The sequence below is a fragment of the Aspergillus flavus genome, chromosome 5 (genome assembly GCF_009017415.1).
Source record: "Aspergillus flavus chromosome 5, complete sequence".
Classification (NCBI taxonomy): Eukaryota; Fungi; Ascomycota; class Eurotiomycetes; order Eurotiales; family Aspergillaceae; genus Aspergillus; species Aspergillus flavus.
In genome coordinates, this window is record NC_092408.1 from 27541 (window position 1) to 45433 (window position 17893).

General features: G+C 48.8%; 4 protein-coding genes across 4 annotated transcripts; all 4 read right to left on the reverse strand.

The window, feature by feature from the left end:
* Positions 1 to 2103: 2103 nt before the first annotated feature.
* On the reverse strand, positions 2104 to 8584 carry F9C07_2284222 (uncharacterized protein). The gene is made up of 17 exons (XM_071510674.1): positions 7674 to 8584; positions 7527 to 7618; positions 6741 to 7465; positions 6029 to 6682; positions 5883 to 5932; positions 5662 to 5805; positions 5420 to 5598; positions 5338 to 5370; positions 5163 to 5281; positions 4957 to 5102; positions 4831 to 4905; positions 4587 to 4768; positions 4416 to 4529; positions 4181 to 4333; positions 3314 to 4127; positions 2973 to 3254; positions 2104 to 2912 (listed from the first exon to the last, which is right to left on the reverse strand). The coding sequence occupies exons 1-17, from the start codon at positions 7989 to 7991 to the stop codon at positions 2745 to 2747; spliced, it is 4248 nt and encodes a 1415-aa protein (XP_071364160.1). The 5' UTR covers positions 7992 to 8584; the 3' UTR covers positions 2104 to 2744.
* A 1049-nt stretch (positions 8585 to 9633) lies between these two features.
* Positions 9634 to 12070, reverse strand: F9C07_1606849 (heterokaryon incompatibility protein-domain-containing protein). Its single transcript, XM_071508249.1, has 2 exons — positions 11389 to 12070; positions 9634 to 11334 (listed from the first exon to the last, which is right to left on the reverse strand). The coding sequence occupies exons 1-2, from the start codon at positions 11816 to 11818 to the stop codon at positions 9704 to 9706; spliced, it is 2061 nt and encodes a 686-aa protein (XP_071364161.1). The 5' UTR covers positions 11819 to 12070; the 3' UTR covers positions 9634 to 9703.
* Positions 12071 to 12444: 374 nt separating this feature from the next.
* Positions 12445 to 15546, reverse strand: F9C07_2203476 (FMN-dependent dehydrogenase-domain-containing protein; the record flags this gene model as incomplete). Its single annotated transcript, XM_041292658.2, has 5 exons — positions 12445 to 12681; positions 12769 to 13547; positions 14311 to 15355; positions 15413 to 15471; positions 15519 to 15546. The coding sequence occupies 5 exons, from the start codon at positions 15544 to 15546 to the stop codon at positions 12445 to 12447; spliced, it is 2148 nt and encodes a 715-aa protein (XP_041147028.2).
* A 405-nt stretch (positions 15547 to 15951) lies between these two features.
* F9C07_6973 (putative sugar transporter) lies at positions 15952 to 17873 on the reverse strand (the record flags this gene model as incomplete). Its single annotated transcript, XM_041292659.2, has 7 exons — positions 15952 to 16184; positions 16243 to 16530; positions 16589 to 16959; positions 17011 to 17157; positions 17207 to 17523; positions 17580 to 17631; positions 17683 to 17873. 7 exons carry the CDS (start codon positions 17871 to 17873, stop codon positions 15952 to 15954), a joined length of 1599 nt encoding a protein of 532 aa, XP_041147029.2.
* Between the last annotated feature and the right edge of the window lie 20 nt (positions 17874 to 17893).

Here is a 17893-nt window from a genome sequence, read left to right on the forward strand (position 1 = left end):
GATCTATAAATTGTATTCCTAAATTGCCGTATTTCGCACAATGTCCCAAGAGTACCCCATGTGCGGCTTAAACCATCGCGGATCACAAAGTTTATATATAAAGACATTCTACCAGCAGAGAGGAATCGTAGCTATGGTGAAATGAGAAACGTAAGGCTGAACACCTCCAAACCCCGCACCTTGAGCGAGACAGCCCATAAGCGATTAGACTACTTCCACAGCCGAAGAAGCCCTGGAATACGGAATCCTTCCTCTTTGTGAGGTATGGGACCAAATATATCATATGCCATTGACGAATTCATAATCTTTTGGCCGTCCATCGCTAGTGTTCCACCAAGAAATGCTCACCGATCCCACCGCACTTAGCCTCTGGATTAGCATGAAAGTAAACTATAGAGTAAAATAGCTAAAGATTGGGAATGGAGCTGGAATGAATATAACATAGAATGTGAAAACTTATATTTCGCAACGTCCAATGTGTACTAAATCTAGGAGGGGATTGAAATGCAGAGTGTGTGGACTTTTATCTCTTCAGTCTTGCGACTTCTCTCCCGGAGAATAAATCCGAGAGACGCGAATCCCGATTGCACGAGATCAGGACATCTCCATTCTAGACTGCTTCCCGAAATAGCGAGTGTATCTTACAAAAGACGCCTGCGGAGGAGGCTGAGCAAGTTTGCAGAAGAATGCGCCCCAATCTGGCCTAATAACGCCCACGTTGAATTCGTTAAGAATGAAGAGAAACACTCACGTCTTTCTGAGCCTAACTATATTAGTTGCGAGTCTCAGATGGTGATAGAATTTGTGGAATCAAGTTGGGGCCGCTGGACTTGTAGACTAGGTGGAGAATGCAGCCTCCATTGGTGCACCAATGGTATTTAATAATTGTGCATTTCTTCTGCCCAGAAGGGGTCCGTTTAAACCTTCTCTCGGGTTGCAGCCTGTTTAGTGAAAAGACTTCCGCTATTTTATTAGTTCGGGGGATTCGGAGAGAGTGAGTGCCAGGTGGATGCCAGTATTATACTAGATAGGGTTAGCCGAGCTGGAACGCTAATTGATTAGAGGGAGCAATGGCAATTCGGTACATGGCAAGGGGTCTGAGCAAGGATCTAATGGCCTCAAAGGATGGAGGGTGACGAATAACTACATACTCCAGATCCCCGCTTAATTTTCCCTACCGTACCTCCAGACATTTTCGGGCACCAACGGTTGGGGCAACAAGAATAGTCTGGCGTACATCCGTTGACGGATCACATACTGTCGACGGGAGATGCTGCCACAGACACTGTAGCCCACCTAGAGGCTTGTTTATAGAGTTTTGCGGGAGCCAAGTTCCTTGATTGTAGTGCTTATATGGATGAAGCTTCGACAGGCCAATTTGTAAAGCGTTAGTCCCCTAGTGAAAATAGCTAGCCCAGCGCAGCTAGAGAAAATATAGCTAGAGCCATTTGCACACTTGGCGCCGCAACCTCTCGCCCTCTCGGTGAGTCTCCAGACTGGAGGCATCTACCGCCCATATCAGACTACTGTGACCTCGATCCTGACCGTAACAGAGTTTGCCCATGACTTCATGAATTCTTGCAGCTATTCTCTGATCTATGAGTGCAAGTCGCCTGTTTGCACTTCCGAAATGATGGAATCATAATCTCCTTTACAAGTCCATTCATCATTTAACCAAATTCATTGGCTATAAGGCGATCTTTCCTGTTTTAGTTGTCTGTTTATCGGGTAGTGAGCAAGAGGAGCTCAAGGTGAGAGTTGAATGGTCAAAGTGGAAGTCCAGGGTTTGCCGCCCCAGAATCGCGTGGAAGACAGACTGAAAGGTTCCTCATACCAGTTCCAATATCGGTTCAGGCGAAGACGATCGTATATTGACCCATAAGTGCAATACTCGAAGGAGTGGATTGTGGTCCCCGCTGTGGGATCTTTACAATCCGTACCGAAATCTTCATTATCCAGAGTTCAAAAGTAATTTATTTGTGACTAGAGTACACAATGACCCTTTGGCTATGAATCAAATGCCTTCGCCGATGAGAGAGAGTGCCTCGTTTCTGGCAGTCCGTAAGTTGGCCGAGCCCTTGAGTTTACCTCATACATATTGTCCGAGTATTTAATACCCATATAGGCATTTTAGGCAGAGAAAACAGTGCGTAAACGGTCGATCGTTATTCTTAATAGAGATATATATTTAAGCTTAGCTGCGTTTCAATAGAGTGTATCAATCAATACTGTTATACAAAGCAATAGATAGTCTTTTTAAAATTGACTTATCTCATACACTCTCCCAAGAGTACCTCGACCTGGCCACACGAGGCTGCGGTGAAGTGAGTAAAGCACAGTTGGAGGCCAGCAGAATCTGCTCTATAGTCAACATTGCAAGCTGTAACGCACATTGAATTATTATAAAATCCAAAAAGGAAAAAAGCGCGAGGGGCTAGGAGTGAGTGGGATACTTTGTAAGGTGCTGTGATACGTCGGTAATACAACAGGACTTTTGACAAGAAACTCTGCGAGAAACAATATAATCAAAGAATTGCACGGTAATTATTACAATATGGTAGTTCTTCAGAACAAATGCAAAACAGGTAAACAATGGGCTAGCATGATATCCTGCGTGGGAAGGGTTAGAATGCCTCAGTGGTATCCCAGAGAGATCTGCGAAACGATAATGTTGACCCTGTAAATTGAAAGCGATGCCTGGATGTATAATCCGTTGTCTGAACGACCATTCGCCATCGTCATAATCAGCCCATAAGCGATTGGACTACTTCCGCAGCTGAAGAAGCCTTGGAATAAGGAGTTCCTTCCTCTTCGTGAGGTAATGGACGACCAGAGATGCCATTAGGGAAGTCATAGTCTTTTGGCCACCCATCTTTCCTGCCGCAGACCTCTTTGACAGCCGCATACATGCACTAAACAAGTCCGTTAGTAATCTGGCTGTTCGAAAAGGACGAAGAAAGATCAGGCCATACCACATCCCACAAAAGCCCAGAGCCACAGTCTTCTTCGACGCCGTACTCTGCAAGATCACACACCGGCAGGTTCCACCGCATCATTTGCCATGCAGGGATGTCAGTACCAGACGTTTGGGGAACCCAGCTGAAGTATGAATCCGTGTTGACCTTGGACTGCCACTCATTTGTCGTTCGTTGAACAAGGTAGGAAGATCGCGCAACATCGTATCCGTTGAAGCCGTAGTCATCTGGCAATTTGTCCATACCCTTGGGGACATGGTCATTGGACCCTAGACGATACTGTTGAGAGTCAGCATTTATACGTTTGTATCAGTGTCGCCTGATGGAGGAGCTCCTACAAAGAAAAACGCCGTGCCATCTGGATTGCACCATTTCCTATCGGTGGTGTCTGTGTTCTCGCTCATGTCTCCGTTCTTGTCGCAGGGGTGGTATTTCCGCCCGTCAGAGCTTCGGATTGAGTTGTTGTCTATCTTGACAATAAAGTACAGGTCCTTTTCCCACAGCATGTTGATCAGTGGGGCGACAACATACTTAACAAGCCCATCCTTCTCCGGAACCATGGAATACTTCCTCGTCTCCTCATCCGTCGGCGCGACAACACTTTTATGGGAGGCAAAGTTCCCCGTGTTGAGGATGCGCGGGAGGGCAGTAGGGCTGGTTACCCAATTGGGATCGGTGGGGGGCTTCTTGAAAAATAGACTGTTATAGAAGGTGTCCAAGCTCTTGGTCATAGCATCGTGCATCGCCGCTGACTTCCTTCCAAGATCTGCATATGTGTTAAACTTCAGGTCGGCTGGAGTTGGTCCACCCAGTGCGGCCACGGCGCCGGCTCCAATGGTCATCGCGCCTGCGGCGACACCTGCCATCGGTGTCAAAAAGAAAGCACCCATGATACTGGCAAATCCTGCGCCAATAGTCATTCCCGCGTCTTCTCCAAACTCGATGTTGTCATCCCCCTTGTGTGAGTACCGGAGAACTAGGCCTGCGTTTTCGAAACCTGCATTCGTCCAGATTTCGGCCATCATACTATACATAACCTTCAGGTATTGCGCCAGGTTATGTACCGCAGTCAGAGCCTGGACCCGGTACATTCGACCCTGCTTGCAAGGATCAACATCTTCGAGATGTTTCACCTCGCAATCCGCACGGACACTGGGGTATGCAGATTAGCAACAGTAATGATCTGGGGCCAAGGAGCAACCAACTTTACACATTCCCACGAGTAAGGAGCAGGAACCTCTTCTCTGCTTCCGTTGTACTTCGCGAGAGCGTTGGCCAGCCCACCGGGCCACTTAAAGGGATTTTCAGGATCCAGATTGAGGTCCGGATTGAGGGAAAGCTTTTGGTACCAACCAGCACTAGTTAAACCCCTGGAGTCAGCTTGCCAGAAATTGAGAAAGGCAAAGGTTAAAAAAAGCGAGGTTCTGGCCCCAGACATACGTAGTAGTTACCCAGTTACCCATGTCATTTTTGTTCCAGAGGGCTTTATCGAGTTCATCGAGGTGATTGCAGACGGATTCCATGCGATCTTTATCATTCAATGGCCAATGCTCACTAGAAAGTCTTATCAGCTCTGGGGTCAACTCGCGAGGTGTGCGAGCCATAACATACTAGTAGCCATCAGGAGCTTCGCCAATGGGGACTCCCGTGGCAGTCGGACTGACAGGAGGTGTGCCTGTAGGCGTGGGTTGACCAGGCGCGGTGTATGGTGGGAGGTCAGGGTCTATTGATGGGTCGACGTCATCTACAGCAGTGCTATCACTTCCTGGACAGGTATTGAACCAGGTATACGCCTGAACCCTTTAATATCCAAATTCACAGTGTGCAACGAATACCAGGGCGCAGGGGAACTCACGATGTTGCTTCTGGGGATAACATTGTGCATATCAGCACGGCCCAGTCCTCCGAGGTTGGGGAAGTATAAATTAGCCTGCACCAATCATCAGCCGATTTTACCACAATTCGTCAACGTTGTGCTTACTCCGCGATCTGACCCTTGATATCGAGGGCCATCAAGTAGTTCCCACTTATAGCTGGAGCCTGCGGTAGGGATTGCGCCTTTATTGATCCAGACCTTGGTGTTACCATTGAATTTATCAACCCAGAGAAAGTCGACGAGGCCATCACCTGGAGCTGAGTAAGTTGGGAGACTTTATGACCAGAGTGAGAATCCATCAAGAGGCATACCATCCACATCGGCCCAAACATGGTTGGCACGATCGTATCCGTGGGTGCGTTTGACTTGGCTCTTGTACTCAAACTTGTTCTCGCCTTTGTTCAACCATCCAACTGTTCGTCCGTTAGGTCTGGCCAGCCAGAGTTAGTATGGTAATTCTTATAGTAACTGTCGTGGATTACTCACTCCATGCAGAGGTAATCTGCGCGTCCGTCGCCACTAACTTGGTCAGCCTCATATTATCCAAAGTAGCGTGGGAAGCACCAACTCAAGATCAGCCATCCGCACACCAATGTCGCGATACCCAACCCCCCATCCTTCGGTACATTTGACATCCCCAGTGACGACTCCCCTGTAATCCAAAAAGCCACTGCTGGTGTCCTCGTTCCAGTGGTTGATCCAAACTTCAGCGGCACCCGTCTCACGATTCACGGCCCAAACATCGCACTGTAGATCATCAATCAGAGGCTATGTTTAGGAGAAATGGAGGTGATGTTTATCGGTACGCACCTTGCCGTCACCATTGAAGTCTGCTAGGTGAATGCCTTTGCGCTCCCTACCCAGGTCGAATATCTGTGGTCCCTCGGGCACCCAAGTTGGAGGCTTATGGATGTTGCCATAGAGCAAGGCCCGACCGGTTGGGGAGATCCAGATCTGAAGAGGACAGGCCATCAATGAATAAACTTGCGTATTGATAGTCATATTATCAAGAGAAGCAAAACCAAACTTACATAGTCATCGGCACCGGTGCCACGCCAGTCGCAGTAGAAGTCACCATCTCCTGTTTAATCATGTCAGCCACGTCAACCGTATATAATGTTTGTTTCACTTCGTTCCGCTGCGCAATCAAAGGGACAATTGGGATAGAAGTCCTTACCCTTGAGCGTTGTTCCTCCTTTTCCAATGTTTTTCCACACGGCCGTATGGTGGTTATAACTTTTGCCATTCTCCAAAGACTCAACATATACGTAGTCAGCACCGCCGTGTGGATAGACTTGACCGAATTTGATCCTATCCCTAGCACCCTTGACACCCATTCCTGCATGAGTAACGCCAATCCGCCGCCAATCGGGGGCCAGACTGCCCTTTCCTGTACCACGCTGGTTGATATACGTGGTGACCTTGCCCTCGTCATCAAGCCACAGCCAGTCGGAACGGAAATCACCATTGATATCGACCAGACGAACGCCGGCAATGTCACCCATGCCTTTACCGGTGAACACGGTCCCAAGGTCCTGCCAATACCCATTAAACTCTTTTGTTGGGGCATCTTTCTGCCCCCCGTTTCTCCAACACTGGATGTCACCATTCCCCTTCACGAGACAGTAATCAATACGGCCATCGCCGTCAATGTCACCCAGTCGGACGTTGGCTTGAGCTAAGCCCCCGCCAGGCGCTTCTCTGACCAGGCCGATGTACTTGAATTGGGGAGGATTCCCGCCTTGATTGATTGATGCATACATTGCACCCTCCCTGCTAATGCAGATGAAGTCGTCGAGTCCATCGTTGTTTAGATCGCCCCAACGTACACCTGTTGCTTCTATTAAAACCGCGACCCAAGAAAAGGATGTTTTGAAATTAGCACTCACCGCGCGCAAGACAGTTGTCTTTGACATCAATTGCCACACGTTTACCGAAGTTGCCATTGTTGTTATTCAGGTACATCCAAGTACCCACTCCATCCTCTGTCCAAACGAGCTCATCCAGGGCCCCTTCACGGTGGGCACCTCCCAGGTTGACTAGCTGCGCGTAATTGATGCCCCCATAGGTGTCATCCTTGGAGTCGCTGGACCCAATCTGCATAATACGGCCCATACTCTGGGAGTTATGCTTGTAGTCGCCATCGTCCCAGCCGCTGCCGCGTTGCGTCTGGATCTTGCCACCGTCATTACCAGAACCGAACTTCTTCTCACAGGTGGTATAAGCCCAATCGCTCTCACCGATATCTTTGGGCTTCGACAGAAATTTCGCTGATTCCGCTTCCTGAATGGCGGCCCACCAAACTGAGGCCATTTTCTTATATCCAAAATCAGTTGGATGAGTCCCATCGACCAGCTCGCTGACCTTGATAAAATCACTCATCTCAGCTAGGACGATCTTATCGCCATTCTTTCGGCGAGCAGCTGCGATATTGCGGTATTGCTCATTGATCTTCAAGACATTGGCCTGAGCCTTGGGGTCTGCGTTGGATAACAACGTGGATAGAATGATGGTCGTTCCAGGAATACCTTCATACAGACGAGTGAGCAACACATTCATCCGCTCCCCCGCCCTATCGACGTCCACGCCTCTCACGGCATCGTTGGTGCCAGCACTGTCAAACGGACAATCAGTAATCGCAAGGCACAGAATGAGATATCATCAGGCATTCTTACTTGATCAAAATCAGATTCGGGGCTTTTGGGATTGTCTTCTCGGCTTCTTTGGCGACCTCATCGATGATCCATCCACTCCATCCCTCGTTATCCTAGAGATTCGGGCTGTCAACTTCATCCAGAGAACCATCTCTATGATATGCTTACGTTGTCTCTCATTGTTCCACTTTTGAGAGACCCCACCATGTTCACCTCCCATCCAGCATGGCGAAGCTGTTCACGTATCCATATACGGTATCCATTCTTATCACTTGACTTCAGCCCGGTCGTGATGGAAGCCCCAAGGGGCATAATACGGAGCGCAAAGGGCTTGGCATCACGAGCTTCCAAGCCGGGGACACCGTCAACCAATGTCGATGTTTGTTGCTGCTCGGTAGGTGAAGGTAGGGCTAGAGTACAAGCGAGCAACGCGAGACCGATGATGCAAAGATGCACCATGTGATGCATGCCGCGATCGACCCTCATGATGAATGAGGCATGAAGCTTTTGGAAGTAGAAAGCCAAGGGAGACTTCTTGTGCTCCGAAGACTCTGTCTTTTATAGCCCTGGAGTACATCCAGCGTTCACATGATTAGGGGATCAGGATGGAGTGCCAAGTGCCAAGTGCCACTGGCGTATTCCATCTAATCAAACCAGATGTAGAAGCACCACACTGGCCACTTCAGGTCTTCATATTCCGCTAGTCCCTAGCGGGTATTGCCGCAACGTGGGACCGTCGGTAATCAGGATCCAGGACTATATCAAGAAAGGTAATATCAAGACTTGGCGGTGCCTGGTGAGGCTGACCTCATGATCAAGTAGCCATCATCCTTGGGGTCAATGATTTGCCGGATGCAACCTCGGCAAAAACACCGTAGAAGCCCCATAGAAGCTTGATGTAGTGCTAAGTGAAAGGTTCTACAGTAGAGCCCACTGCTGTCGCCTTTCACCGCATCTTGTATGCTGATCAAACGAAAGTGGTTGAACCACGTTGTCTGCTGCCCATGTCACCTCGTTGCAACAAAGGTTGTGAACACTGAAGATCCGCCACAATGGTGCGCTACTAGTCAGGGGTTTTGGTGGGGACAGCGCGTATATGTCGACTTGGCCTATTGTTCATATTCGTTAAAGTGGACGGAAGGAGAAAATGTAGAAAATCGCCCCCAAAGATTGCAAGACATGGTGTGGGTCAGAACCAACGAACTAACGGACCCTCTTCCACTTGATGGTGCCGTGATTTGTGGGCCCTGAAATGAGGGTTGCAGCCAAGTCATTTAGTTGAATGGGGCCTTGGAAGAAACCTTTTGTACGAGAGAGCCTAGTTCCCTAAGTTTCTGTTTCCACCATGAAGATTTCAAATAACCGAACATTATGACGGGATCAGTCATTTGTCCTGTTCCATAATGTTGGTAGAAGTGGCAAAACTAAGCCGACAGAGATACCAGTGTTCACACGATAAAATATAGCTCGACAATTCGACGGGCTTAACCTTTGACTTGGGCTACTCATACTAAAAGGCAAACGCTCAGAGACCTCTTCATGGAACCAGATTGCATAGATCGGGAAGGGTTAGTCGGGTCACGCACCTCGCAGAAACACTTGGGAGTGCCCCGATCGGTCACATTGACTAACGTGCGAGATACTAGCTTTTAGCTGGATATGGCTTTTGAGAAAGCCAATATATCTTAACACTTTGAGTGGGTTGGAGTTATGGGGAGAGACTTGGATATCCTTCGGCAAATTTGGGGTATCTAGTGTGGAAGGAGACAGACAGTAAGTTTGATGAACAGCACCTTCAAGCAGATGCGATACCTGATTGAAGAGGATTTCTAAGGTCCCAATGCCCTATATGTGCTTTGTTCTCGTTTCATCCTTTCCACTATGCCTCGAGAAGAGCGACACATATATACAGAAATGTATTCATGACACCGGCGCCTTCCATCACGAAGTAGGGAACATCATGCTTGCGACTCATTTGATCTCTGACATGGCCAGATCGGATGAGTTGATTTCTAGATGCTCTCAAGCCATAGTGGCTATGTATGTCTCCAGCTGCTAGATTGAGCACCCATAGTAGACCTGCTGTGAGCATGCGTTATTAGTGATGTTGGTATAAATCAACAATCTTGAACGATGCAGTCTAACTGCACGTATACTAGAATTTCTAACGTCAGCAGGCTCTTTATCAAAATGAGTTACTAGACGATTGTAATTGTTGATTCAATGGCCAGCTGCATAACCGTCTCGAAGTCTCTCGGGTCAAACTCCAACAACCCCAGCCGTTCATAAGCCCCTCGTACTCGTGGAGATCGCCCAAGAACAAGGCCCGTAATGCATTCTGATGTCTCATACAATATAACCAGAAATACCCCCAGATATGCATTTTTTCCTGGTATCGGTTTACACTTTGCATCAGCATACCTCCGACACACCGTGGGTATTATAGCGCCTGATTCCAGGAGTCCGTCTCCAGAACATATTCCCATGTCTGCGCTAAAATGTAGAGATCCCGCAGTTACCTGACACCCCGGAAAGTCGGCTTCGAAGAGCTCACTGATGTCCTTACGATAAAGCTTTATCTCACGGATAAAGCCACGGAGCTGCACGAAGCCGTCAGACACTTCGCCAAATCTATTTCGTCCTTTCAATGTCACGTCTGCATCGATCACAGTGGCGAGGGTATTCAGAATAGTTTCGCCTGAGTACCCAATGGCCTGCCTGGTTGCAACGGAAGCCCACGACCACGAGGGGGCGATATACTGCCTCGGCGGACAGGTACGTTCCGCTGTCGACGAGTAAGCGAATTGCCAGCCTAAATCAGAAACAAGGGAGCATCGCCAAAGACCAGCGAGATATTCGTCGCCCGTCTGTTGAGATACCATATTTGCAATGCCCGAAATGGCTGGGAGCTTGTCAGAAATATATGTCAAATCTCGGTAAGTATAGGCTTTCACAAATTCCCGCCATGTCCACACGGTCTGATCCAAGCTTTTAGGGAATCTACGATTGCCAAGCAGCTGGCGTTCGTCATCATGTAACATCCGACACTCCCATACCACCCTCTGGGGAAGGTAGTGGATCGTACGCCGTGCTAGGAGGTCCTCTTGGAAAGTCCATCCTCTTTGATATAACACCTCTCTCCATCCCCTGCTCGACACTTGTTTTACCTTGATGGGGTATAAGTTGAACATATCTTCTGGCGTTATCAGGCGTGAAAAGAGGTAAGACTGTGAGTGATCCTTTTCTGTGAAGTGGAATTTGACTTTCTCCTCGGACTGCGCTCGTCGCCTCAGAATAGGTGTTTCTGGGTTGGGCGCAGAAGCCGCCACAATAGTGATATGCGCGTTTTCGAAAATGCTAGCCATATTCTGAGACTCAATCTCCCAGTCCTGCTTATCATCCTGGACAATACAAAGAGAATCAATCCAAATATAATCAACTCCTAGGTGGCTAGTGATCTTGATAGCATCTTGAAAAAGCCGCGGGAGCCTATCCCACGAGATGTTATCTTTAAAGGAATGATAATTATCTTGTGTAAGTAGTAAAGGATCAGGGTTGCCTTTCCCCCAGCAGTAGCTTAATGCTGTATAGGTTCCCGGTTGGTCCTGTGGTGCCTCAACAAGCCTGCAACTGTGTTTTGTTTCATTGACGTACAGAAGTCGCTTTGGCAGCGGCAACGGCCTAACAGCTTGACAGCTGGCGTGAGCCTTCTCACATTCAGAAATACAGTTAGAGATGAAGTCATAAACACCCTGATCATTTGAGTGGTTAAAGATCATTGCACCACTACCAATAAAGGGAGTTTCGGACCAGGCTGGGATATCATTGTCTGTGATTATGAGCCACAAATCCTGATGATCGAGTACCGAGAAGAGAAACACACCAATATCTTTAAAGACTTCTATGCAATCTATCCAACGATTATGATGACTGTCATGGATATCAGTGAGAAATAAAGGGTACCCGGGCTTCATATTGAGGTTGAAACGTCTGGGAGACGCGGAGCTCCCAAAGTAATGTTGGAAAACTCGGTCCAGAAATACACAAAACTGGCAATCATCCTCCACGACCCAGTCGTACACATGAAGGGTTAACCACTGGTCATCATTTTTAAAATGGAAAGGGTGGTGACCGTAAGGCGACAGATTATTGCAAATTCGACATCGTCTTCCAAAAGGGTAATGACCATTTCTTCCGCGTGTCTCCAGCTCGTATCTCTCCTTCCTTGCATCGTAACCATCATCGACTAGATGTCTGTTTATCTCAAGTCTCAAGTCTTCCATGCGTCTCTCGTAATGAATTCTGCGAGACATCTTGCGAGAGCGTGACGCTGGACGCTGGAGCAGATGCTGCACAGAAATCAGGTACTCAGCACTTCGGCCCGTTCAATTAATTCTATTGATGACTGTTGACTATGCACCTCATGGTGTACTCCATATGAGCCATATGTAGCGACACAGTAGCTGTTATATTTTTTTTTTTCCTTATTGTGTATGCAAAATATATGACAGCCGTAGGAAATCATGTGATTCCTGTCTTTCCAAACCATGCAAACAGTGTGACTTTCTCCGACCTTAAGTCCGTTAGCAGGCCACTAACTCCGTGGTCCACCAACTCACCCTTGCCCTATCAGACTCTCAGCAGACCCTGGGAAGTATTAAGATAGCACCGTATTCTACCAGAACATTAATTGTGGATGCAATATGTGAAAGTTGGACTCGTGGATACACTACTGTATGGTCAGGCTAGGGGAAGCCAACTTGGAAGATGATGTGGTACCTTCCGAGCAATTATTCTCACGTACATATATATTTCCCCAGTCCACAGACGAATACTGGAGCTCGCTCGAGCTCACATCATGGGATAAATGATTTCAGAGCCATGTTTCAGATTCAACCAAATATTTTAGATCCTTCAAACATTCTTGCTAGTATCACCATCAGAGCACACTGTCCGCCGCCGCCGGCATCGGCGCCCCAGGTGGCGGCTGGTTCTTCTTCTTGAACTCATCGCACATTTGCTCAAACGTTACCCACTCCACCCCTTCGTGTTTATTGATATGCTCGATAATCCTTTCGTGCATGAGTAGCACATGCGGCCGCCCAGAAACATCTGGGTGAATCGTCATGGGGAAAACAAATTCGTCGTACTCGCGATAGAAATAATCGAAATGATCCTAGACACCGACAAAGAAACCAGGATTAGCTATGCAAGTCCTTCACTGCCGCGCAAATAAAAGCAAAGAGCAAGACGGAGAACAAACCTTCCAGATGGCCTCCACGTCCCGCGGATTCACCCAACCGTGGCTATTTGCAGAATTCTTGATGAACATCATCGGCGGCAGATCGTCAATGTACCAACTCCCTGGGATTTCCACCAGACCTGTCGTCTGGCCCCGGACCAGAGGCTTCATCCACGTCTCCGCCTTTTGGCTGTAGTCGATCTTCGTCCATGAGTCCCCCGTCCGCAGCCAGTACATCTGGCAGTCCTCGTGAGACATGGAATGGTCGTATTCGATACCGTAGGCGAGCAGTAGCTCAACCATCTCGGCACTGGCCTCCCACCAGGGCGCGACAATTCCACGCGGAGGCTTGCCGCAGAAATCGCGGAGCATCTTATAAGTCTTATCGAGAATATCCCGCTGCTGCTCCAGCGTCATGCTGGCTGGGTTCTCGTGCGAATACCCATGCAATCCGATTTCATGGCCCGCATCCCGGACCTGCGCGCACTCCTCAGGGAAGGTCTCCAATGTGTGCCCGGGGATGAACCAGGAAGCCTTGATATTGTATTTCTCGAACAGCTTCAGCAGCCGTGGTGTGCCGATGTGGCCGGCCCACAGCCCGCGACTGATATCGCTCACGCTGTCCTCTCCACCGTATGAGCCTAGCCAACCTGCGACCGCGTCGATGTCGACCCCATAACCGACCAAGATGCGCTTCTTACCCATTTTACGTGGGGGGATGACAATTCGGGGTTTGGCGAACTTTTTCTGTTCGTTTGGGTCGAAATGTGGTTGGGAGGAGTCCAGGCAGGCACTGCTATCTATAGCAGTCAGTCAATGGGTCATGAAAGAGGCGTGGCGAATGGTAATATATAAGTCATTGAGGGGAAGATTTATTGGCCTAATTTATCTGCTGCGACTTCAAGAGGGGTTGAAGTGGAGGTGCTTATCGTGTTTACCCCAAAGGTGGGGGTTTTGTTGCCGAGGAAGATCGTTTATCCTTCCTGAGATGGGGGAAGTTTTTGATAGGAGCCAATGCACTCCAGACATGGGAAAACGCTAGATTCTTGAGATTTGTTCTACTAATAGCTACTATGTATTTTAGGTAAGCAATAGTCAACCCCATTTGGCTCTCTTCGTGGAAGTAGTGGTCCTCAGTTCCCGGTCCAGAGAATGTCCATATAACTAAAGCTTGCCTCTGCATATCAAAGAACCCTCATTGTCGATATCGGTCGGTGTCCGATAGATTTGCTGTTCTACCATGCTTGAGTTAATCTCAGGAGAATCACGTTAGTAGGTATGGGGAAATGGAAAGAAGGCGCCAGTTACATAATGTGGACCCAAGTCGTGGACTGTGGTAGCTCCTAAGAGTCGCATACAGGTCTTTGTCTCATCCAGCAAAACTAGACGATGAAGACGGAATATTAGCGTATGACCAAGGATAAACACCGAAGGGAATAGGTGGCAGACTTTGTAGCGTTCGTTCAACTCCTTTGACTCCACCAGCCCCCAGGCCCCAAAGAGCCGGTCGTCCAATGCCAACAGCTTTTGCACCGAGACAAAGTGCTTTGACTACGTCGGTACCTCGTCGAATGCCACCATCCACCCATACCTCCATCTTCTTGAAAACATGGGGGCAGTACTTCTGTGCTTCAAGAAGGGTGTGTACCGCCGGCGGTGCCGTGTCCAGAGACCTTCCACCATGATTTGATAAGATAACAGCCTGCACTAGAGGAGTATACCGCGCGGCAATGGCAACATCTTCGTGAGTCTGCAGGCCCTTGAGGATGATAGGCTTCTTCGTGTGTCTTGATAGCCACTCGAGAGTCTCGTTCCAGGTGAGCGACGGGTCTGTCCCAGCGAAAAGCTGGGCACTCACGCTGCCTGCTGGATTGGACTTCACATTGATACGCTCGTCATCTTCTCGTTTTCCAGACACGGGAGCATCAAGCGTTAGTATAACAAATTTGATCTCGTCTAGCCGATTCACACGTGCGAGCATCGCTTCGCTTGCGCGACGATCTAGCTGAACATAGAGCTGCCATCCAAATACCTGAGTCGGTAACGCCTTGGCAACCACCTGCTCGGGTGAAAGTGAAGAATTGCTTGCGATGATCTGGAGTGCTCCAAAGGCTCCGCATGCTTCTGCTATTCCGGCCTCCCCTCTGGGGTGTCCCAAGCGAGCCATGGCGGTTGGAGATACGTATATTGGGAGACCAACCTTCCACCCTAGGAGCTCTGTCTCCACATCGCATTTCCGGCAGTCGACAAAGACTCGAGGACGTAGCAAAAGTGATCGGTAAACTTGCGTGTTGAAGTCCTTTGTGATCTTGTCGTCTGCCGCGGAGTAGTAGTACGCCCATGCCTTTTTGCTAATCACATTGGTGGCTGCCTTTTCGATCTCGTCCAGGTTCAACAGTGTGCTAACATCAATTTCGTCCGAAGTATCCGTTGTCTGAGTTGCACAAGATGACTTCTCATCAAGCGAAAGTGACCCGATAAGTGCCGACTGGATACTGTCCATGGTCTCCGGCGGATGAATGGGATCGAAGTCGTCTGTGGCATCTCGGCCACTGACGCGCAGAATGGCCTGGGCACCGCCAGGATGGCTGGACAGAAAGTGCGTTACCTTATCCCGATCAGAAACTTATGATCGCAGTACAATGAGGTCACAGGAAAAACTCACATCATAGACCTTCCCATAAAGAACAACCCAGCAGCTGTTCTCTTTGTTGTGGTGGGCAACTTTGGCTGTTAGTTAGGGCTTGAGTTTGGGGAATTGTTGAATGTACCTTCAGCACTTGTGAAAATCTTGTTCATACTCAGTATTGGATCAATGGCTACGGGATAAATGACTAAGTCCTCCACACCAAGAAAAGGAGTATTAAACCAGACCCGCTAGGTAATGAACCATGCAAGACTCAAATACCACGCCTTATCCCCACTTAATAGTCGATTAATTCCTCCCTTCCAGGCTATGATCAAATGCTATCATCTACTTCAGTTGTGCCCATCTGACATATCGGAAAGATATACATTACGTTAACCCCCACCCTTGGGTAGTCTTGAACGGTCGATACGCAGAGTAAAAAGCTTTGTGCGATTGTTTGGAGGCCTCAGGATTTCTAGTACTAACCCCATCTTTCGACCCATAGCCCCAACAATTAGGTTCTCGTAGTGGCCTATAAGGGCAATTCGCTCGATAACTACTGCCCACAGGAGATGTTACAGTGCGTCGTGACCATGCGTCTCAAACGGCAACCCAAAAGAGAGAATCCCCACAGCCACCCACATTGCAGCGCTGGCATAGATAGGCGCGCTGGTGAACCCGGTTTGAGATGAAACAAGACCGGCCACCAATCCCCCCAGCCGCAAGAGAGCTGCTGCCGTGCCCGTTCCTGTGCCGCGATGGGGAGCTGGGAAAGATTCCGGGGTGAAGGCGAACATGACAGCATACTCTGTGAAGGTTGTGAGTTTCAGCGGTCAATAGGTATTCCCGACTCTATGCTCGCTTACCAAAGTTAGCCAGTATACTGGTGACACAGGAGAAGGCCAGACTGGCAGTGGAATTGTTGACCCCCACATAGGCAAAAAGGAACACGGCCGTCACTATGGACGAGATTCCCATCATATACCGGCGGCCGAGCGTGGTGTTGACTCCCACAGCAGCGGATAGCGGACCCACAATTCCAACAGCCGAAGTGATGCAGTAGTTGCGGTATGTTAGATAGAGGGAAGAGCCGTCAGTAAATTTCGTTTCCAAATACGACGGAAGGAAGTTAAAGTAGAGGGGGTATCCGATGCCTGTCATGAATGTCAATTAGGAAACCCACGGCTGGTGTTTTCTAGTGCTCAGGCCTACCAATAGTGAGCCATATCACCCAAATGATCATGGTATGTCTGGAAAGCTTTGATGTCGCGAATAGAGCGCGGTAATGTTTACCCTTGAAGGCTCGCATGTTTTCAGCGATCGTATCCTTGGTTGAAATCCGTGCGTGTGCCCCATCTTCACTGGGCGTCGTGCCCAGGCGGGTATCAATTTCGCGGAGCATGCCAATTGTCAAGGGCTCTGGTCTTCCATTCTGTCTGGCAACATAGTTAACTGCCTCCACGGCATCTTGATCCCGTCCCTGAGATAGTAGGTATCGTGGAGTCTCCGGGAGCTTGAAAGCAAGCAGGCGTATTAATGTGAAGACGAGAGACATGCCTCCAAGTGTAATGAGTGTATACCGCCTAAATATCAGTGGGTTAGCTTTGAATTGTACCTTAGATAGGAATACATACCACCCCATGTTCTCACGACGGGGACAGGTTGCCGGAGTCGCGTTCGTTGGGCAGCTGAAATTGGCCAGGAACACCCATGCTACCAAGGAGACAATCAATTGACCTAGGCTCCACCATGCGGTCAATGCCGTGAGAAGATATTGATGGCTGGTTGCCATTAGTTATCCGATGACCATTAGACTGCAGCGACACAGACCTCATAGGAATAAACTCCAAGAACATCATCGAGCCCACGGGGACATTCCCGCCTGCTGCGGTACCAATAACCGCCCAGAGAGCACTAAAAGCCACGAAGTTCATAGATCCTGCAGCGGCACAGAGAAATATGCCTGCTATAAGCACTGTACCGTTGAACGCGGGCCGTCGACCGATTAGGTCACTGGAGATCCCCCAGCACGATGCTCCTAGGATGAGACCGATGTAGTAGGCAATCGAACTGTAGCTGACATGGACAATCCCCGAAAGCTCTTGTTCGATAGGAGGCTGGACACTTCCAATACCTTGAGAGGCAAACTAGCGAGGCGCAACATTAGCATTGGATAACTGAGGAATGAACAGTACATAGTTACGTTGTCCACGATCCATCCAAAGCCTGTTACTATAAAAAGCTTCCACTGAAACCTAATTTCATGAGTCCTGATTCCCACGTACTGAGGCGCTCGGGATACTCACTTTCCCATGCCAATCTCCTCCATGCACCTTCCTACTAACTCTGACTTGAGGCGGTATGCGTGGGTAGTAGAAGAGCCGTAGAACTGCTCAGCTTCATTATCATCGAGGGCAATTACATTACCAGCAGCCTTATCCGGAGAGGCACCATGCCCGGCTTGACTGTGCTTCTTTTCCAAGTGAGCTGTATCCATTTTCGATGCTTTTGATCGTA